Source organism: Pelodiscus sinensis, chromosome 7 (assembly GCF_049634645.1).
Source record: "Pelodiscus sinensis isolate JC-2024 chromosome 7, ASM4963464v1, whole genome shotgun sequence".
NCBI classification, from domain to species: domain Eukaryota; kingdom Metazoa; phylum Chordata; order Testudines; family Trionychidae; genus Pelodiscus; species Pelodiscus sinensis.
In genome coordinates this window covers 1,456,294-1,478,361 of record NC_134717.1, presented here as the reverse complement: position 1 = coordinate 1,478,361, position 22,068 = coordinate 1,456,294, and the positions used below count along the sequence as shown (strand labels likewise).

At 70.4% G+C, this 22,068-nt stretch overlaps 1 protein-coding gene across 12 annotated transcripts in view; it reads right to left on the bottom strand.

The window, feature by feature from the left end:
• TNS1 (tensin 1) overlaps positions 1 to 22,068 on the bottom strand; it is a 241,298-nt gene that overhangs the window by 148,734 nt on the left and 70,496 nt on the right. Inside the window, exon 1 of one of the 12 annotated variants that reach the window (XM_075933001.1) lies at positions 11,876 to 12,134. The exons of 10 other annotated variants lie outside the window; for them this stretch is intronic. In XM_075933001.1, coding sequence (XP_075789116.1) covers positions 11,876 to 11,944 — 69 coding nt within the window. In that variant the 5' untranslated portion in view covers positions 11,945 to 12,134. Of the gene's footprint in view, positions 1 to 9,489; positions 10,081 to 11,875; positions 12,135 to 22,068 lie in introns of those variants that run through there. One more of the 12 variants, XM_075933002.1, reaches the window with a different exon arrangement.

Below are 22,068 nucleotides of genomic sequence, written 5' to 3'. Positions count from 1 at the left end.
CTTCCCACACCGGAATGCTGCCCCCTTTATTAAGGGCTCCTCCCCGGAGCCCCTCCGCCTCCCGTCCCTCCCGCTCGCTCTCTGAGGTCCTGACCGGAGGCTGCGGGATCTGACCCCAGCGCTCTCCGCGGGCCCTGCGGTGACGGCTCCCCACGGCACATGCTCGGGTGGCGTGTTTCAAAGCCGCTTGGCTTCTCTGCCAGCCCGGCCAAGGGCCCTGGAAGGCAGAGCCGGGCCCCGCTGGCCCCGCGAGGGTCGCCGGGGCGGAGATCCTGCCGTAGGGACCCCGCGTGGGACAAGCCAGCCCCCCCTTCCAAGGCTGCGGCCGCTGGGCGGGCCGGTTCGCTGGGCCTCATCCCGTGGGAACGTTCACGGCCCGCAGGGCAGACGAGTTGCACCGGCTCCGCAACACCGCAAGGGAGCGGGCCCCTGCCTGGACATTCACGGCCGCCTGAGCCCGTTCCTGACCGACTCCAGCGAACCCGACAGGAGCCAGGGCCGCTCCACGACCGGCGTGCCCGCGGCTTTCGCGGCCGCGTGGGTTTGCCGCGTCGGCGCCGCGTCTCGCTGCGGGTGGACCCAGCCCCGGGGGCTACTGGGGGTAAGCAGGTGGCTCGGACGCTGCTTCGTCTCCCGACCGCGTGGACCCGGAGCGAGCAGGAGGCAGCGGTCCGAGAAGGCCGCACGCTGCCCGTTTCGGACTCCAGCCGCCGCTCCCTCCTCGGGGCTGTTGGCAGGGCTCCGAGCACAGCTGGGACTGGAGCGTTGCTGCTCAACCTCTCCGCTCCAAGGCCTAAAAAGGCAACGTTCCCGAGGCGCCGGGGCAGGCCTGAGCCCGCTGTGCCGAGGGTTGGCTCCGGCCCACGGGCTCCCGCCTGCAGCAGCCCTCCCGGCCTGGCCCTGCCATCCGCCTCGGCGCTTCCTCCCGCCCAGAACTAGCCCGTGCCCAGGAATGCGCCCGGCGGGCCGGCCCCAAGCAGCGTTCCTGCGCTCCCGCCGCACGGCAGGGCCACCGCCCCTCTCCCCACAGGGCCACCGCCCCTCCGCCCCCAGGGGAGTTTAGACCCCAAAGCACAGCACTTCCCCTGCGGATTTGCCCTCATATAATCCTAGGGCCCATCCTGCCAGGCGGGCAGGGGGGAGTGCCGTTAGGAAGTCCGTCTACACCACTCCACTTCTGAGCCTGGCCATGCTCCTCCTCCTCCAGCATTCCAGGAAGTCCCGCCTCCGGAAGGCGGGACTTCCTGAAACAACTCCATGAACAGCTTCTCTAGGAATGTGAAAACGTAACTGTGTACGCAGTAAATCAACGACCTTGGGCCCGTGGGAGACCCTTCCTGGTTCCCCCCAGGCTCCCCGTACGGGCGGGGAGCCCGCTCCCAGGGAGCCGCCTGCCCCCGCATGTAACCGTGTAACCCCCGAAACTCCCCGCGGCTCCACGGTCACTGACTGAAACGCATGTCCACATCCCAGGCGTCTCCCCTGCGCTTGAAGGAATAAGAGGAGGCGGCGGAGCTGATTTCCAAGGCTCGCCAGCCCAGAACGGTTCTGCACCACACAACGCCGATCCCCCGCACGGTGAAACCACAACAGCATTCTGCTGCTGCAGCCGCCGGCACCCTACAGACGCCAGCACCCCTCCTGGGGCAGCCTGCCCGCACCCCCGCTTGCCCCTTTGCACCGGCACAAGAGGCCTGCCAGCCGGCTCTTCCCTGGGGCTGCCCAGGCTCCGCCGGGGCCAGGAGAGGTGGGAAAAGTCCCTGGGGCGCAGGGAGCGGGGAGCAAAGCTGCCGGTGGGGGACGGAGAGATGCAGGGGGCAGCGGAGGCCTGGGCAGCTGCGGAGACGGAGCAGCGGGGAGGAGGCACGGAGAGGGAAGGCGTTTACCCATCTCCACTGGGCGCCCACGTCAGAGCAGGGAACGCCCAGGGCGGGCCGTCGGGGCGGGCTCCCGGGAAGATGCCACCTGTCGGGGAGGGCCGGGAGGCGCTGGCGACGCTGGGCCGGGCATGTGCTCTGCTGAGAGAGGCTGGGGGCCCAGGGGACAGGCGGGGTGGGAATTCACAGCCCCAGCCTGCAGAGCGAGCGTCTCCGGCCAAGGATTTGACAGCAGAGCTGCGGAACAGCTCAGCAGCTGGGACCCGCCCGCCCGGGAGGGGCTCTGGCACCAGCACTGGCGACCCACCCGGTGCTCTCCACGACCCCGGCTCCACCCGGGGCACAGCTGCCATGGCTGCTGTGACTCAGCACGGCCTCGGCAGGACAGACACCAAGAGGGCCCCGCTCGCCTCTCTCCGCCCGTCAATGTCCGGCAGCAGCACCCTGCCCCATCCGGCACCATCACCCTGCCCTGCCCGGCACTGGCACCTTGCCCCAACCGGCACCGGCACCCTGCCCCGCCCAGCACCATCACCCTGCCCTGCCCGGCGCTGGCACCCTGCCCCAACCGGCACCGGTACCCTGCCCCGCCCGGCACCATCACCCTGCCCTGCCCGGCGCTGGCACCCTGCCCCAACCGGCACCGGCACCCTGCCCCGCCCAGCACCATCACCCTGCCCTGCCCGGCGCTGGCACCCTGCCCCAACCGGCACCGGCACCCTGCCCCGCCCAGCACCATCACCCTGCCCTGCCCGGCGCTGGCACCCTGCCCCAACCAGCACCGGCACCCTGCCCCGCCCAGCACCATCACCCTGCCCTGCCCTGGCACCTTGCCCCAACCGACACCGGCACCCTGCCCCGCCCAGCACCATCACCCTGCCCTGCCCGGCGCTGGCACCCTGCCCCAACCGGCACCGGCACCCTGCCCCACCCAGCACCATCACCCTGCCCTGCCTGGCGCTGGCACCTTGCCCCAACCAGCACCGGCACCCTGCCCCAACTGTCACCGGCACCCTGCCCCGCCCAGCACCATCACCCTGCCCTGCCCGGCGCTGGCACCCTGCCCCAACCGGCACCGGCACCCTGCCCCGCCCAGCACCATCACCCTGCCCTGCCTGGCGCTGGCACCTTGCCCCAACCAGCACCGGCACCCTGCCCCAACCGGCACCGGCACCCTGCCTGTCCGGCACCATCACCCTGCCCTGCCCGGCGCTGGCACCCTGCCCCGCCCAGCACCATCACCCTGCCCTGCCCGGCACTGGCACCTTGCCCCAACCGGCACCGGCACCCTGCCCCGCCCAGCACCATCACCCTGCCCTGCCCTGGCACCCTGCCCCGCCCAGCACCATCACCCTGCCCTGCCCGGCGCTGGCACCTTGCCCCAACCAGCACCAGCACCCTGCCCCAACTGTCACCAGCACCCTGCCCTGCCCGGCACCATCACCCTGCCCTGCCCAGCACCATCACCCTGCCCCACCCAGCGCCGTTAACTTGCCCCAACCGGCGCCGGCATCCTGTGTAGCAGCGATCCTGCACCCCTATCTACCAGCCAGTAGAACAGGGGGGTTTATTGCTTCTGCGAGGTCCAGCCCAGGCCAGGTTCGTGTGGGCATCGAAGTGAGGGGCCAAGCAGCCTCAGACCCTTGGGGGGGGTCCACCGGCCCTGAACCCCCAGTGCTCAGCTTAGTCTCTTCTCTCCCTGTTTTCCCAGCCAAGACTGCCCTTCCGCAAACCGCCCCCTTCCTTTGTTCAGACCCCTTCCCTCCCAGGTGAGAACCAGCTGGGCCATGGTCTATGTGACATGAGGGCCCTCAGGGCGACCCCCCCAGGCAGTGTTACAGACACAGGCCAGTAGGAGTCACCCACAGCAACCCGTGAACGCCCAACCAGAGTTGGCCTACGGTGACTAGAGTAAACAGCCGCCGAATATTTGACACCCTGCCCTGCCCGACACCGTCACCCTGCCCCGCCCAGCACCGTCACCCTGCCCCAACCAACACCGTCATCCTGCCCCAACCAACACCGTCAACCTGCCCCAACCAACACCGTCACCCTGCCCTGCCCGACACTGTCACCCTGCCCCAACCAACACCATCACCCTGCCCCAACCAACACCGTCAACCTGCCCCAACCAACACCGTCACCCTGCCCTGCCCGACACTGTCACCCTGCCCCAACCAACACCATCACCCTGCCCCAACCAACACCGTCAACCTGCCCCAACCAACACCGTCACCCTGCCCTGCCCGACACTGTCACCCTGCCCCAACCAACACCGTCACCCTGCCCCAACCAACACCGTCAGCCTGCCCTGCCCGACACTGTCACCCTGCCCCAACCAACACCATCACCCTTCCCCAACCAACACCGTCACCCTGGGTATGTCTACACTACCCTCCTAGTTCGAACTAGGAGGGTAATGTATGCATACCGCACTTGCTAATGAAGCCCGGGATTTGAATTTCCCGGGCTTCATTAGCATAAGCGGGGAGCCGCCATTTTTAAATCCCCGCTGCTTCGAACCCCGTGTAGCGCGGCTACACGGGGCTCGAACTAGGTAGTTCGGACTAGGGTGCCTATTCCGAACTACCTAGTTCGAGCCCCGTGTAGCCGCGCTACACGGGGTTCGAAGCAGCGGGGATTTAAAAATGGCGGCTCCCCGCTTATGCTAATGAAGCCCGGGAAATTCAAATCCCGGGCTTCATTAGCAAGTGCGGTATGCATACATTACCCCGCTAGTTCGAACTAGCGGGGTAGTGTAGACATACCCCCTGCCCCAACCAACACCGTCACCCTGCCCCAACCAACACCGTCAGCCTGCCCTGCCCGACACTGTCACCCTGCCCCAACCAACACCATCACCCTTCCCCAACCAACACCATCACCCTGCCCTGCCCGACACTGTCACCCTGCCCCAACCAACACCGTCACCCTGCCCCAACCAACACCGTCAGCCTGCCCTGCCCGACACTGTCACCCTGCCCCAACCAACACCATCACCCTTCCCCAACCAACACCATCACCCTGCCCTGCCCGACACTGTCACCCTGCCCCAACCAACACCGTCATCCTGCCCCAACCAACACCGTCAACCTGCCCCAACCAACACCGTCACCCTGCCCTGCCCGACACCGTCACCCTGCCCCAACCAACACCATCACCCTGCCCCAACCAACACCGTCAGCCTGCCCTGCCCAACACTGTCACCCTGCCCCAACCATCACCGTCACCCTTCCAACACCGTCACCCTGCCCTGCCCGACACTGTCATCCTGCCCCACCCAGCACCGTCACCCTGCCCCGCCCAGCACTGTCACCCTGGCCCACCCGACATTGTCACCCTGCCCCGCCCGACACTGTCATGCTGCTGCACCCAGCACCGTCACCCTGCCCCATCCGGCGCCATCACTCTGCCCCAACCAACACCGTCACCCTGCCCTGCCCGACACTGTCACCCTGCCCCACCCAGCACCATCACCCTGCCCCACCCAACACTGTCACCCAGGCCCACCCAACACTGTCACGCTGCTGCACCCAGCACCGGCATCCTCCCCACCTGACACCAGCACCCTGCACCGCCCGACACCATCACCCTTCCTTGCCCAGCCGCGCCAGGCACCCGGAGCCAGCTCCTCCAGCACATGCCTGCACCCCCGCAAGGCTCAGCCCAGCACCATCCTACTCCGGCCCCTGTGCGCCAGCAGCCGACCTCAGAGCCCTTCCATGGGCACGGCCCCCTGGAAAGCTGCGGGACCCGGCCCTGCCCCTGCCACAGGAGCTGGGAGCCCCGGGTCTGTTGTGCCCCTCTCGCCCCAGTGTGCTCGGGAGGCGACCCTGGGCGAGGGAGGAACCTGCCGCAGCTGCGTCCTCTCCCCACCTGGGCAGTGCCCCCGGCCGCCCCCTCCCTGCCAGGCAGGGCTGTCGTGCACCCTTCCCCCCCTCGCTCTCCCTGCCAGCTTGGCGCAGGCTGGAACCCGGGCACCGGGGTGCTGGCCGAGGGGCGGCTGAGCTGCGGGGCCGGTCCCGCCCTGCTGAGCCCGGCGCTGACTGTATTAGGAGGAGTCCCTGGCGCTTTTCTTCCAGGGTCGCGCGGCAGGGGGAGCAGGGCCTCGTGGAGCTGGCGGGGCAGTGACAGGAGAGGGGTCTGGTGCCATGGTCGGGCCGTGGCTTGCAGCTGCTGGCACCCCAGAGATCAAAGGGACTCGCGGGTCGAGGGCGACGAGGGTCCCCCAGCCTGCTTACTCTCCACAGGCAGCTGTCACCTTCACCAGCCGCTGTCACCCCTGCGGCGACAACCCCGCCGTGAAGGGGAGGAGAGAGAAGGAAGCCCCCAAGCCGGGTTCCTCCCGGGGCAGCTCTCCGGCCGGCTCCAATCAGCCGTGCCCCACTGCCGGGCTGGCCGGCTCAGCGACCTACGTCCTGCACACCCGCTCCCACGACGTGCTGTGGCGAGCGGCGTGGGGAACGTGGCACCGAGCCAGCCCCCGGACCCCCGGCACTGGGTGGGGCTGAGCGGGCGGCCAGGGACCCGGGGGAGAGCGTCGCCAGGCATGGGTAAGCCAGCCAGCCAGCCAGGGAGCCGCCTTAACCCGCCAGGCTCTTCCCGCAAACCCGGGGCCGCCCGCCCGGCCTCGCTGCTGCAGAGGGGCGAGGTGCTCCGGTTCCCCAGCATTGGGTGTCGTGTTCGCCAGCCCGGAAGCCGGGCAGGGGCCACACCCAAGGGAGAGGCAACTAAACCCCCTCCCCCCCCGAGGTGGCCCCCGACTGGGAAGCCGAAAGACGCTCGCCACGTTCCCCTCGCGCCCACAGCTGGGGGGCCCAGGCTAGCAGACTGTGTGGGCTCCAGCCCCCCGAGGAGACGGCGGCGGGGGGGGGGGTGCAGCACCAGCGCCGGCTCCCCCGAGCCTCGGGAGCCAGATCCAGGCAAGCCGGGGGCCGCACCCGGCCCCTGGGCCTGAGGCCACCGGTGAGTCTGGGAAGAGCAGGGATCTCTTAGGGGCCCAGCACCCGATTCAGACCAGGCCAGCTGGGGAGAGGCAGCAGAGCCGAGCGCGTCACCCCAGAGATCCCCCTGCCTGGCCTGGCCCTTCTCCCCCACCCCCTGGCCTGGCCCCTCCCCATCCCCGTGTCCCTCCCCCCGCCCTCCCGGCAGAGCGCCTGGGTTCCTGCAGCGGGTCATTAGGAGCTTCCAGGCCAGGCCTGTGTGGCTCCCCCGCCCCCGCGCCGACGCCTGGGGCCGCTCCAGGCTGCGAGGGCCGTTTCCTTTTCTAGGAGCCCAGCAGTGACCAAGCCTAAGAGCAGCTGCCCGGGAGCCGGAGCCGGCCGGGTAACTCTCCCTGCACCCTGCTGCCCGGCGCACCCAGCCCCTCGGCCCACGGGGACCTCCCGCCGCCAGCCCCTGGAGCCTGCTGGAGCCCAGATCGTCAACCGCCAGGCCACTGACGGGCTGGGCACTCATTAACCCGCCCGATTAGCCATTACTCGCTTCCCAGCCCCCGCCGCCTGGGCGCCGGACGCCCTGGGGTGCCCCCAGCCTCCTCTGCCTGTCCACACCCTGGGTGCCCCCAGCCTCCTCTGCCCGTCCACACCCTGGGTGCCCCCAGCCTCCTGTGCCCATCTGCACCCTGGGGTGCCCCCAGCCTCCTCTGCCCGTCCACACCCTGGGGTGCCCCCAGCCTCCTCTGCCCGTCCACACCCTGGGTGCCCCCAGCCTCCTGTGCCCATCTGCACCCTGGGGTGCCCCCAGCCTCCTCTGCCCGTCCACACCCTGGGTGCCCCCAGCCTCCTGTGCCCATCTGCACCCTGGGGTGCCCCCAGCCTCCTCTGCCCGTCCACACCCTGGGTGCCCCCAGCCTCCTCTGCCCGTCCACACCCTGGGTGCCCCCAGCCTCCTGTGCCCGTCCGCACCCTGGGGTGCCCCCTGCCTCCTGTGCCTGTCCACACCCTGGAGTCCCCCAGCCTCCTCTGCCCGTCCACACCCTGGGGTGCCCCCGCCTCCTGTGCCCGTCCACACCCTGGGGTCCCCCAGCCTCCTCTGCCCGTCCACACCCTGGGGTGCCCCCGCCTCCTGTGCCCGTCCGCACCCTGGGGTGCCCCCGCCTCCTGTGCCTGTCCACACCCTGGGGTCCCCCAGCCTCCTCTGCCCGTCCACACCCTGGGGTGCCCCCGCCTCCTGTGCCCATCCGCACCCTGGGGTGCCCCCCGCCTCCTGTGCCCGTCTACACCCTGGGGTGCCCCCGCCTCCTGTGCCCCTCTGCACCCTGGGTGTCCCCAGCCTCCTGTGCCCATCTGTACCCTGGGCTCTCCAGGTCCCCATGTGCCGCGGTGGGCGAGAGGAACGGCTGGCTGCCCACACGCCCAGTGGCCCTGCCCTCTGCACCCTCCTCTCCTCATCACCCCTGCGAGCACCCGGCATCCGCAGGAGCACCCGGCACACACTCGCCTGCCCCCCTGGAGTCCAGCCGGCACCCACACGCTGCTCACCCCAGCCTGCCGCCCCGCCTGCCCCCGCCAGACCCAGCGGCTTCGCTGGGCCCCGTCTCCCCCCCCCCCCCCACCTGGGAGAACAGATACCCCAGGGGTGGGCAACGCGGCGAGAGACCCCGAGAATTCCCGCTGCATGTCCCCTGGCAGAGGGGGGCACAGGCGGGGGGGGCCACAGGCAGAGGGGGGCACAGGTGGGGAGGCACAAGCAGAGGGGGGCACAGGCGGGGAGGCCACAGGCAGAGGGGGGCACAGGCAGAGGGGGGCACAGGCAGAGAGGGGCACAGGCAGAGGGGGGCACAGGCGGGGGGCACAGGCGGGGGGGCCACAGGCAGAGGTGGGCACAGGCGGGGGGGCACAGGCAGAGGGGGGCACAGGCAGAGGGGGCCACAGGCGGGGGGGCACAGGCAGAGGGGGGCACAGGCAGAGGGGGGCACAGGCGGGGGCCACAGGCGGGGGGCCACAGGCAGAGGTGGTCACAGGCGGGGGTCACAGGCAGAGAGGGCCACAGGCAGAGGGGGTCACAGGCAGAGGGGGCCACAGGAGGTGAGGCACAGGCAGAGGGGGGCACAGGCGGGGGTCACAGGCAGAGGGGGGCACAGGCGGTGGGGCACAGGCAGAGGGGGCCACAGGCGGGGGTCACAGGCAGAGGGGGCACAGGCGGGGGTCACAGGCAGAGGGGGGCACAGGCGGTGGGGCACAGGCAGAGGGGGCCACAGGCGGGGGTCACAGGCAGAGGGGGGCACAGGCGGTGGGGCACAGGCAGAGGGGGCCACAGGAGGGGAGGCACAGGCGGGGGGCACAGGCGGGGGGGCACTGGCAGAGGGGGCCACAGGAGGGGAGGCACAGGCGGTGGGGCACAGGCAGAGAGGGCCACAGGCAGAGGGGGCCACAGGCGGGGAGGCACACAGGCGAAACGCAGCCGTGCCGGCTTGACAGCTGCCCGGGGCTGGTTTGTGGGGGACACACCGGGGCAGGATTGGGCCGCTGGGATTCCAGGGAGCCGCTGAGCACGGGCGGGCGTCCCAGCCCCGCACTCTCCTCCGGCAATCGCTGCCCCGCGTCCCAGCCTGCCGCTCCCATCCCCTTCCCGCCTGCCCGGAGGCGCTTCCCCTTTGGGCAGCTCGTACCTGTCTCATGACACTCCCGAAATCCATCCGGCTCCGCTCGGCCGCCGCGCCGGCTACATCCACGGGGGCTGGGGCGCGGGAGGGTCCCGGGGCAGCTGGGGCGCAGGCTGGCGGGCGCGCTTCCCCCCCAGCAGAGAGGGAGAGCCGGGCCCGGGGGGCTGGGAGTCCCGCCGGCGGAGGGAGAAACCGAGGCAGCGCCGCAGGTCGGGGGAGGGGGGGCGTCCGAGTGCAGAGCCGAGGCGGCCGGGACTGCTCCGAGGGTTTTCTCCTTCCCACCCGCCCAAGTTCCAACCCATTCGTGCAGCTTCTCTTCCCCCCGCGTCCCTCCTCGTGCGCGCGGCCGTCCAAGGATAACACACACGCACACCGCCCCGCCGCGGGCTGGGCCTCCCCCTCCGCGGCCCGAGAGGGCAGGGCAGCCAGAACCCGGCCCAGCTGAGCCAAGGCGGGAGGCCGAGGGGGCTGGGAACGCACAGGATGGGGGGGAGGCAGATACAACAACAAACTAGGTCACCCGTCCCGGTTCCAAAGGCTCCTGTGCAAACAGACGGAGGGGCGGCCCGTCTGGGCCTTATCACCCGCCGCCTGGCTGGAGGGCTTGGCATCGGGGCGCACCGGGGGGGGGGGGGGAAGCCGCCTGAAAGAGCCGGGGCAGCAGCTCCCCCGCTGGGCTTCGGGATCAGCATGGGGAGCGTCGTGGGGGTGGGGGAACGGGGGGGCAGCCTGGATCCGAGCCCAGGGGAGTTAGGACCCCATGGCTGGCGGTGGGCGGTGCCAGCTCTACCCAGAGTTGGATGGAATAATGGACCCAAAGGGCACCTCCCTCTGCCAGCCTCAGGCAGCCCCGGTGCACCCCTGCCACGAAGCTCCGTGGGTCACGCTCTAGTGGGAGCTCCGACCCACTAGGGAGCCGCCCAGGCCCACGCCCTACGGGGCTCCCGACGCCTCATGACAGGACTTGACTTCCTGTCCCTTCGACGCCCGTCCCTGCACCCCACGGCGACACCCCACGGCCAGGCAGAGGTCGGTGCCGCCGCGTTCTCCCCGTCCCGCCTTCCCCTCGTCCTTATGGACTCTGCCGTCCTGTGCTCGGCGCTGTACACAGGCAGCCCAACGCCCCTGCCCCAAAGAGAACACCCCACCCCACGCCCCCTGCCTTCCGTACGCCGCGCACACCGGGGGACAACCGACGCCCGCAGGCACCATGGGGACATCGGCCCCCGACTCCCGCCCTGGCTGGAGCTGGGGCCGTGAGGGGCGGGAGGCCGGGGGGTCTGCCTGCAACTGGCCGGAGGGTGGGTGTCTGAGTGACCCGGAGGAGGGGACGCGTGCGGACGCGTGTGGCCCCCGTAGGGGCAGGCCCGGACGGCGGCTGAGCAGAGCGCGAGGGAGGCAGCGCAGTGCACCCCCGTGGGCACTAGGGGGCGGTGGGAGGAAGGCGGGGAAAAGGGGCGGGGCCAAGGCGCCGCCTGTTGGCTCCGACGTGCAGTCGGGTCTCGCACGGCCCAGCCCTCAGGGAGACACGTCGGAGCTGCCGGGAGTCCGGCTGCCTTCCCCAGCCGGCGCAAAGCCTCGTGTCACCGTCCTGGGGGGGTGTGGCTGGCCCCCACAGTCCCTGGGCCCCCCTCACCGTATTCAGGGCCGCCCAGCCCCGTGCGGCGGAGACAAGAGGTGACCCACCCACGGCCGCTTCTGCCAGAGCAAGGACTGGAACCCAGGTCTCTGGCGGCCCACTAGTGCTCTGACCACTAGGCAATCCTGTCTCTAAAAGTTAGCCCCCCCCGGCCACACAGCGTGTTCGCAGAGACCTGGCCCCCCACCCGCACCACTCCTCGCTGTCCCATAATGCACTGTGCCCCGAGCAAGCTCCTGACTGAGCACCCCCGTGCCCCCCCGCCCCAAGCCCCCCAACTGCTGCAGGTCGTCATGGCGATGACAGCGCGCTGGCAGAGGGTGCGCCGGGGCTTGGTGTGGCAGCAACACCTGCTCCAGCCCCACGCCCCCCCCCGCACCCCCGTAATGGTGGCCCTGACCCCGCAGCCCCACGCGAACCCCAACCGGGGAGGCCCCATCAGGAGGGTGGGCTGCAATTCCCTGCACCGCCTGACTGGGAGGAGGTCAGGCAGCCGCTCTGTGCCTCGGTTTCCCCAGATGAGGCGCTAGTCTCCGTGGGACAGCCTGAGGGTAGATACGCTGAGCGGGGGGAGGCGTCCAGGCCCCGAAGGCCCGACGGGGACCCTGAAGAGAACCATTCTCCCGACCCAAGGCAGAGGCTAAAAGTCCGGAGGGGGCTCTCCCCCCCCCGCCACACACCGGAGGCTGCTGCCCAAACACTGCCCCTCCCCACTCGGCAGGGACCTCCCAGCTCAGCGCCCCGGCCGCTCACCTGCCGCGGCAGCCGACGCCGGTACGGCCACGTCCCTCGCCACCACGCTCCCCGGCTGCCGGCGTCCATCCGCTCCCAGAGGCCGCGTGGTCCGGCGCGGGCACCAACCAGCCACCCCCAGGGAGAACTCCACGGCGCAGCCCTCCGAACGCCCCCGGGTTCGCCGGGCTGCAGGGTCACTTTGTGTTCCGCTGCCTTGCGGGTCCACGAGGAGAGCGGGGCCCCCCGCCCGCCCGGGGGCCGGGCCCCACCTCACGCATGACTCAAGCTTTCCCGGCCTCCCCGCGCTGGGCTGGCGTGCACATCTGGTTCCAGTTGTGGTTTGCGAGCCAGGGGCGGCTCTGACGCTTCCTCCGAGCCGGGTTCAAAGGAGAGGGAAGGGGAAGGAGGAAGGGGCGGCGGGGAGGGAGGCTCCGTCAGCGGGAACGGCTTTGCCTCCATCCCTCCTCCGGGCCGGCGTGGGGGGCGGCAGAGGGGGTCGTTCCCAGGCGCACTGGCCCACGCTGGCCCCGGGGGGCGGGTGTCCCTGGAGGAGCAGCAGCACGAGGGAACCTACCCCCCGCAACCTCACCGCAGGAGAAACCCTCCACTGAGAGCCTCCCAGACTGGCCAGCCCCTGGCCGGAATCCGCTCTCCGGGGGGGTTCCCTCCCTCCTGGGCATTCCCCCCCTCGGCTACGGTCAGACCTGGGGGGGCTGCGGAGGGGGGAGCCAAGGACCCAGCTCTGGGGGGGGGGCTGTGGAGGGGAGAGCCAGGGACCCAGTTCTGGGGGGGAGGGCTGCGTAGGGGGGAGCCAGGGACCCAGTTCTGGAGGGGAGCTGCAGAGGAGGGAGCCAGGGACCCAGTTCTGGAGGGGGCTGTGGAGGGGAGAGCCAGGGACCCAGCTCTGGGGGGGGCTGCAGAGGGGAGAGCCAGGGACCCAGCTCTGGGGGGGGCTGCAGAGGGGGGAGCCAGGGACCCAGTTCTGGGGGGGGGCTGCAGAGGAGGGAGAGCCAGGGACCCAGCTCTGGGGGGGGCTGCGTAGGGGGGAGCCAGGGACCCAGTTCTGGAGGGGAGCTGCAGAGGAGGGAGCCAGGGACCCAGTTCTGGAGGGGGCTGTGGAGGGGAGAGCCAGGGACCCAGCTCTGGGGGGGGCTGCAGAGGGGGGAGCCAGGGACCCAGTTCTGGGGGGGGGGCTGCAGAGGAGGGAGAGCCAGGGACCCAGCTCTGGGAGGGGCTGCAGAGGGGAGATCCAGGGACCCAGCTGGGGGGGGCTGCAGAGGGGAGAGCCAGGGACCCAGCTCTGGGGGGGGCTGCAGAGGGGAGAGCCAGGGACCCAGCTCTGGGGGGGGGCTGCAGAGGGGGGAGCCAGGGACCCAGCTCTGGGGGGGGCTGCAGAGGGGAGATCCAGGGACCCAGCTGGGGGGGGCTGCAGAGGGGAGAGCCAGGGACCCAGCTCTGGGGGGGGCTGCAGAGGGGAGATCCAGGGACCCAGCTGGGGGGGGGGCTGCAGAGGGGAGAGCCAGGGACCCAGCTCTGGGGGGGGGCTGCAGAGGGGGGAGCCAGGGACAGTGCCTGGGTCAGCTCTGCTAGTCACAGATGGATTTTTCTGAAATGCACAGGGACCCCCCCGGCCTTTCGGCGCCGGGCACGTCCCCGCTGAGCGAAATGCACGTCAGGGCCAATTTGGCCAAGAGGCCCCCTCGAGTTCAGCCACGGGGCTCGGCACGCCCACACATGAGCTCTTTACTAAGTGCATCGCTCTGGGCTGTGAGTCAGGCTGGGCAGCCCCGGCCCGTCTCCCCGCATCCGCACTCCACTAGCTGGAGAAACTCCTCCAGGCCTCGGAGACGCCCCCGCCGCCTGCCTGAAACCCAACGGCTTCCCTGCAGACTGCTGGGTCCCTCCCGATTCTCCCGTCTTCACGGGCGGGGCACAAGGAGAGACCCCAACCCTGCTCCACCGCCAGGCAGCAGAATCTCTTAGGCCCAGCAAAGACGTCACCTGCTTCCCCCTGCACCCGCTACACCCCTACAGCCAGGGCTGAGTCAGCAGGTCCCCCGCCCCGACACCCACACGCCCATCCTCACCAGGCTGGCGAGACGCTGCCTCGGCCTGGCTGCTGCTCTAATCTAGTCTCAGTTTCCATTTGAGAGGAAGTGCCTTAAAGGCTTGGGCAGCCGGTCCCAAGCTTATTAGATGCTGCTGGCCGGGCCCGGCTCCAAGTGCAGAGTGGAGAGCAGCGGCTGCTGGCCGGGCCCTGGCTCCAAGTGCAGAGTGGAGAGCAGCGGCTGCTGGCCGGGCCCTGGCTCCAAGTGCAGAGTGGAGAGCAGCGGCTGCTGGCCGGGCCCGGCTCCAAGTGCGGAGTGGAGAGCAGCGGCTGCTGGCCGGGCCCCGGCTCCAAGTGCAGAGTGGAGAGCAGCGGCTACTGGCCGGGCCCGGCTCCAAGTGCGGAGTGGAGAGCAGCGGCTGCTGGCCGGGCCCCTCTCCAAGTGCAGAGTGGAGAGCAGTGGCTGCTGGCCGGGCCCCTCTCCAAGTGCAGAGTGGAGAGCAGCGGCTGCTGGCCGGGCCCCGGCTCCAAGTGCAGAGTGGAGAGCAGCGGCTGCTGGCCGGGCCCCGGCTCCAAGTGCAGAGTGGAGAGCAGCGGCTGCTGGCCGGGCCCCGGCTCCAAGTGCAGAGTGGAGAGCAGCGGCTGCTGGCCAGGCCCCAGCTCCAAGTGCAGAGTGGAGAGCAGCGGCTGCTGGCCGGGCCCCGGCTCCAAGTGCAGGGTGGAGAGCAGCGGCTGCTGGCCGGGCCCCGGCTCCAAGTGCAGAGTGGAGAGCAGCGGCTGCTGGCCGGGCCCCGGCTCCAAGTGCAGGGTGGAGAGCAGCGGCTGCTGGCCGGGCCCCGGCTCCAAGTGCAGAGTGGAGAGCAGCGGCTGCTGGCCGGGCCCGGCTCCAAGTGCAGAGTGGAGAGCAGCGGCTACTGGCCGGGCCCCGGCTCCAAGTGCAGAGTGGAGAGCAGCGGCTACTGGCCGGGCCCGGCTCCAAGTGCAGAGTGGAGAGCAGCGGCTGCTGGCCGGGCCCGGCTCCAAGTGCAGAGTGGAGAGCAGCGGCTGCTGGCCGGGCCCCAGCTCCAAGTGCAGAGTGGAGAGCAGCGGCTGCTGGCCGGGCCCGGCTCCAAGTGCAGAGTGGAGAGCAGCGGCTGCTGGCCGGGCCCGGCTCCAAGTGCGGAGTGGAGAGCAGCGACTGCTGGCCGGGCCCCGGCTCCAAGTGCAGGGTGGAGAGCAGCGGCTGCTGGCCGGGCCCGGCTCCAAGTGCAGAGTGGAGAGCAGCGGCTGCTGGCCGGGCCCCAGCTCCAAGTGCAGAGTGGAGAGCAGCGGCTGCTGGCCGGGCCCGGCTCCAAGTGCAGAGTGGAGAGCAGCGGCTGCTGGCCGGGCCCGGCTCCAAGTGCGGAGTGGAGAGCAGCGACTGCTGGCCGGGCCCCGGCTCCAAGTGCAGAGTGGAGAGCAGCGGCTGCTGGCCGGGCCCGGCTCCAAGTGCAGGGTGGAGAGCAGCGGCTGCTGGCCGGGCCCCAGCTCCAAGTGCAGAGTGGAGAGCAGCGACTGATGGCCGGGCCCGGCTCCAAGTGCAGAGTGGAGAGCAGCGGCTGCTGGCCGGGCCCCGGCTCCAAGTGCAGAGTGGAGAGCAGCGACTGCTGGCCGGGCCCGGCTCCAAGTGCAGAGTGGAGAGCAGCGGCTGCTGGCCGGGCCCCGGCTCCAAGTGCAGAGTGGAGAGCAGCGACTGCTGGCCGGGCCCGGCTCCAAGTGCAGAGTGGAGAGCAGCGGCTACTGGCCGGGCCCGGCTCCAAGTGCAGAGTGGAGAGCAGCGGCTGCTGGCCGGGCCCGGCTCCAAGTGCAGGGTGGAGAGCAGCGGCTGCTGGCCGGGCCCCGGCTCCAAGTGCGGAGTGGAGAGCAGCGGCTGCTGGCCGGGCCCGGCTCCAAGTGCAGAGTGGAGAGCAGCGGCTACTGGCCGGGCCCGGCTCCAAGTGCAGAGTGGAGAGCAGCGGCTGCTGGCCGGGCCCCAGCTCCAAGTGCAGAGTGGAGAGCAGCGGCTGCTGGCCGGGCCCCTCTCCAAGTGCGGAGTGGAGAGCAGCGGCTGCTGGCCGGGCCCGGCTCCAAGTGCAGAGTGGAGAGCAGCGGCTGCTGGCCGGGCCCCGGCTCCAAGTGCAGGGTGGAGAGCAGCAGCTGCTGGCCGGGCCCCGGCTCCAAGTGCAGAGTGGAGAGCAGCGGCTGCTGGCCGGGCCCCAGCTCCAAGTGCAGAGTGGAGAGCAGCGGCTGCTGGCCGGGCCCGGCTCCAAGTGCGGAGTGGAGAGCAGCAGCTACTGGCCGGGCCCGGCTCCAAGTGCAGAGTGGAGAGCAGCGGCTACTGGCCGGGCCCGGCTCCAAGTGCAGAGTGGAGAGCAGCGGCTGCTGGCCGGGCCCGGCTCCAAGTGCAGAGTGGAGAGCAGCGGCTACTGGCCGGGCCCGGCTCCAAGTGCAGGGTGGAGAGCAGCGGCTGCTGGCCGGGCCCGGCTCCAAGTGCGGAGTGGAGAGCAGCGGCTACTGGCCGGGCCCGGCTCCAAGTGCAGGGTGGAGAGCAGCGGCTGCTGGCCGGGCCCGGCTCCAAGTGCGGAGTGGAGAGCAGCGGCTGCCTGCCGGGCCCCAGCTCCAAGTGCAGGGTGGAGAGCAGCGGCTGCTGGCCGGGCCCGGCTCCAAGTGCAGAGTGGAGAGCAGCGGCTACTGGCCGGGCCCCGGCTCCAAGTGCAGAGTGGAGAGCAGCGGCTGCTGGCCGGGCCCGGCTCCAAGTGCGGAGTGGAGAGCAGCGGCTGCTGGCCGGGCCCCGGCTCCAAGTGCAGGGTGGAGAGCAGTGGCTGCTGGCCGGGCCCGGCTCCAAGTGCAGAGTGGAGAGCAGCGGCTGCTGGCCGGGCCCGGCTCCAAGTGCAGGGTGGAGAGCAGTGGCTGCTGGCCGGGCCCGGCTCCAAGTGCGGAGTGGAGAGCAGCGGCTGCTGGCCGGGCCCGGCTCCAAGTGCCGAGTGGAGAGCAGCGGGTGCTGGCCGGGCCCGGCTCCAAGTGCAGAGTGGAGAGCAGCGGCTGCTGGCCGGGCCCCTCTCCAAGTGCAGAGTGGAGAGCAGCGGCTGCTGGCCGGGCTCCGGCTCCAAGTGCAGGGTGGAGAGCAGCGGCTGCTGGCCAGGCCCCGGCTCCAAGTGCAGAGTGGAGAGCAGCGGCTGCTGGCCAGGCCCCGGCTCCAAGTGCAGAGTGGAGAGCAGCGGCTGCTGGCCGGGCCCCGGCTCCAAGTGCAGAGTGGAGAGCAGCGGCTGCTGGCCGGGCCCGGCTCCAAGTGCAGAGTGGAGAGCAGCGGCTGCTGGCCGGGCCCCTCTCCAAGTGCAGAGTGGAGAGCAGCGGCTACTGGCCAGGCCCCGGCTCCAAGTGCAGAGTGGAGAGCAGCGGCTGCTGGCCGGGCTCCGGCTCCAAGTGCAGGGTGGAGAGCAGCGGCTGCTGGCCGGGCCCCTCTCCAAGTGCGGAGTGGAGAGCAGCGGCTGCTGGCCGGGCCCCAGCTCCAAGTGCAGGGTGGAGAGCAGCGGCTGCTGGCCGGGCCCCTCTCCAAGTGCAGAGTGGAGAGCAGCGGCTGCTGGCCGGGCCCGGCTCCAAGTGCAGAGTGGAGAGCAGCGGCTGCTGGCCGGGCCCCAGCTCCAAGTGCGGAGTGGAGAGCAGCGGCTGCTGGCCGGGCCCCGGCTCCAAGTGCGGAGTGGAGAGCAGCGGCTGCTGGCCGGGCCCCGGCTCCAAGTGCAGAGTGGAGAGCAGCGGCTGCTGGCCGGGCCCGGCTCCAAGTGCAGAGTGGAGAGCAGCGGCTGCTGGCCGGGCCCGGCTCCAAGTGCAGAGTGGAGAGCAGCGGCTGCTGGCCGGGCCCGGCTCCAAGTGCAGAGTGGAGAGCAGCGGCTGCTGGCCGGGCCCCGGCTCCAAGTGCGGAGTGGAGAGCAGCGGCTACTGGCCGGGCCCGGCTCCAAGTGCAGAGTGGAGAGCAGCGGCTGCTGGCCGGGCCCGGCTCCAAGTGCGGAGTGGAGAGCAGCGGCTGCTGGCCGGGCCCGGCTCCAAGTGCGGAGTGGAGAGCAGCGGCTGCTGGCCGGGCCCGGCTCCAAGTGCAGGGTGGAGAGCAGCGGCTGCTGGCCAGGCCCCGGCTCCAAGTGCAGAGTGGAGAGCAGCGGCTGCTGGCCGGGCCCCGGCTCCAAGTGCAGAGTGGAGAGCAGCGGCTGCTGGCCGGGCCCCTCTCCAAGTGCAGAGTGGAGAGCAGCGGCTGCTGGCCGGGCTCCGGCTCCAAGTGCAGGGTGGAGAGCAGCGGCTACTGGCCGGGCCCGGCTCCAAGTGCAGAGTGGAGAGCAGCGGCTGCTGGCCGGGCCCGGCTCCAAGTGCGGAGTGGAGAGCAGCGGCTGCTGGCCGGGCCCGGCTCCAAGTGCAGAGTGGAGAGCAGCGGCTGCTGGCCGGGCCCCAGCTCCAAGTGCAGAGTGGAGAGCAGCGGCTGCTGGCCGGGCCCCAGCTCCAAGTGCAGAGTGGAGAGCAGCGGCTGCTGGCCGGGCCCGGCTCCAAGTGCAGAGTGGAGAGCAGCGGCTGCTGGCCGGGCCCCAGCTCCAAGTGCAGAGTGGAGAGCAGCGGCTGCTGGCCGGGCCCCAGCTCCAAGTGCAGAGTGGAGAGCAGCGGCTGCTGGCCGGGCCCCAGCTCCAAGTGCAGAGTGGAGAGCAGCGGCTGCTGGCCGGGCCCGGCTCCAAGTGCAGAGTGGAGAGCAGCGGCTGCTGGCCGGGCCCGGCTCCAAGTGCAGGGTGGAGAGCAGCGGCTACTGGCCGGGCCCCGGCTCCAAGTGCAGAGTGGAGAGCAGCGGCTACTGGCCGGGCCCCGGCTCCAAGTGCAGAGTGCAGAGCAGCGGCTGCTGGCCGGGCCCGGCTCCAAGTGCAAAGTGGAGAGCAGCGGCTGCTGGTAAGTGGGGGCTGCCTACAGCTGCCCTCCCTGCCGGAGGGGGCTCGGCGTCTGCTCAGCCTGGGAATCCCACGACAGCAGCGGTTTCACCCGGCAGGTCCCTGGTGAGGCTGCCGGTCCTGCCTGCGCGCTGGGCCAGGCGGCCCCCCTGCATCGGCTGTCCCGCCCATTCGAACCCACCCTTTCCCCACGCTCTCCTGCCCCCCGATCTCCCGGGATAGCCCGGCTCTGACCCTCGCCAGCCAGCACTGGACGGGCACCGTCCCCTGCCCCTGCCCTCCTGCCTCCTCGAAGCAGCTTGAGCAGCACAGCCCTGGGCCACAACCCCCCGCCCCCTGCCAGCTGCTTCCCTTTGCCTGGCAGCGGGGGGAACCAGGCCATGGAGCCAGGCCTGGAACGCTGCCGCCCCCTGCTCCTCCCCACCCTGGGCCAGGCACTCAGAGGTGCCCAATGCGGATGGTCCTCTGAGGACATGGGACCCGAGCAGCTTTAGGTTCCTAAGACCCGGCTTCCGAGCCTCTGTGTTTGCAGGGATGCCCCCCACCCAGCCCGAGGGCCGGCAGCAGCAGCGGCAGCGGAGCACGACCGCCGCTCAAACCCAGGCCCCGCACGAGCCGCCGAACGAGCCAGCCGACGAGAAGCTGATGGGCTCTCGCAGCGGGAAGAGCCGCCAACTTGACCGTGGCCCACAGGGCTGTTCCGAGCTAGCTCACGGCGTGGCTGAGAGGGGCCGGGGGACCTGTTGCCCGGGTGATCAGCGAAGGGCACGAGCACCAGCGAGATCATAGAGCTAGAAATCCACGCCCAGGCTAGGGGCCAGGGCGGCAAGGGAGCAGGGAGCCAGCTGCCGGAGGGAGGAGAGGTCCCCTCGAGTAATGCGCAAGCTGGGGTCTTTTGGCTGGGGCACCGGATCGCACTCCTGCCGCCTCCAAAGCACCACCGCCTTCCCGCAATTCACCGCAGCTTCGGCAGGAGGTGGGACCCATGCCCCTAGAGCCAGTAACTCAGAATCCTAGAGCTGGAAGAGACCTCAGGAGGTCACCAGGTCCAGCCCCCCACCCAAGGCAGGACCAATCCCAATGTGCTCCAGGTCAAGAGCCTGTAACTGATGTGCTAGAGCCGGTAACTGACGTGCTAGAGCTGGTAACTGATGCACTAGAAACGGTAACTGACATGCTAGAGCCTGTAATTGATGCACTAGAGCCGGTAACTGACGTGCTAGAGCCAGTAACTGACGTGCTAGAGCCAGTAACTGACGCACTAGAGCCAGTAACTGACGTGCTAGAGCAGGTAACTGACACACTAGAGCCGGTAACTGACGCGCTAGAGCCGGTAACTGCCGCACTAGAGCCGGTAACTGACGTGCTAGAGCCAGTAACTGACGCACTAGAGCCTGTAACTGACACGCTAGAGCAGGTAACTGATGCGCTAGAGCCGGTAACTGACGCGCTAGAGCCGGTAACTGACGCGCTACAGCCGGTAACTGACACGCTACAGCCGGTAACTGACGCGCTAGAGCAGGTAACTGACGCACTAGAGCTTGTAACTGACACGCTAGAGCAGATAACTGACGCGCTAGAGCAGGTAACTGATGCGCTATAGCCGGTAACTGACGCGCTAGAGCAAGTAACTGACGCACTAGAGCCGGTAACTGACACATCAGAGCTGGTAACTGACACGCTAGAACCGGTAACTGACGCGCTAGAGCCGGTAACTGACACGCTAGAGCCGGTAACTGACACATCAGAGCTGGTAACTGACGCACTAGAACCGGTAACTGATGCGCTAGAGCCGGTAACTGACACGCTAGAGCCGGTAACTGACACATCAGAGCTGGTAACTGATGCGCTAGAGCCGGTAACTGACGCGCTAGAGCAGGTAACTGACGCGCTAGAGCAGGTAACTGATGCGCTAGAGCCGGTAACTGACGCGCTCCGTGTCAGTGATGATCTGGTGGAGAGCGCTGCCCCCCCCTCAGGGCACAGCATGGCCTTCCGGAGGCAGGGTGCCCCTCCCTTTGGAGCACCCAGCATCAGCAGTGCCCAGCCTGGATTCGTCCCCACTGAGGGGGCGATGGGCGGGGGCAGGTCGCAGTGGGTCCGGGCCGGGCAGGGCAGGCGGGCTGGCAATCACACCCAGATCTCCTGGCTCTTCACGCCCGTCCAGGGCCGCCTGCTGCCCTGCAGGGCCGGCGCAAGGGGGCTGCTGTGCACAGCCACAACCCGCCGCAGAGGGCCGTGGGCAGTAGCTGCCACGCTGCCGGGGGCTCACAGATGCACCCCCCATCCCAGCGGTGGGGTATCCGAGGAGGCCGGGGAGCCAGGGCAGAGCTCTCCCCGCCGGTGACACATCCCCAAGCAATCCCCGCCGAACGCCCCAGACGGTGTAGGAGGACGCTGACCCGCCCCAGACGGTGAGACACGAGCCGGTAGCCAGTCCCCAGCCGCGTGGGCAGAGCTGCCCCCCAGCAGGGAGAGCCCAGGCTGGTGGGGGGGGGGCGGCAGCAGAGAGCAACCTGGGGGGATAGAAGGGGAGGTCCTGCTAGGACCCCCCGGGGTGGCCTGTGGGGCTGCCTAGGGGCCGTGCCACGACAGCTCTGGGCACGAGATGGGCTCGGGGGGGGCGCTTGTGCCAACGCCAGGCCCCCGCAGACAGGGCCGGGCTGCCCGCTGGGGCCGAGTGACCCCCTGGAGCTCAGACAGAGGCCGAATAGTTTTGCACTGACACAAAAGGCCCCGCCCGGCCCTGAGTCAACACGACCTGCCCACACAGGGAGGGAGCCCCTGCCCGGCGGCTGCCCAGCACCGCGGCACCGGCTGGGCCCGCTCGGCGGCACAAGGCCACATTCCTGCAGCCCTCGCGCAGGCGCCCGGCCCGCCGCCGGCCCTGTTGTGGAGACACCGGGGGGTTGCTACCCTCGCCCGGGGAGGAGGGGCCCCCACGGAGCCACCTGCCGCAACATCTGCAGCGTGGGCTGGGGGGCTCTAACGCAGGGTTGGGGGGGTCCTGCGCTCGCCTGGGGAGCCGAGGGGGGGCACAGACCTGGCCCAGAGCTTCACAGGCCACCGTTTGGGAGTTGCACCCTGGGGACCGCGGCCTTGCGGGGCAGCCGCCTGTAGTACAGACGAGGCCGCGGAAGGGCTGTGGGCACGCCCCCAAGCCTGGGTCAGCTTCCCCCGCACGGGGCGGCGATCGGGGTCCACTCTCCTCCTAGGGAGTGGGTCAGTGCTGGCCCCCAAACAAGCGAGTG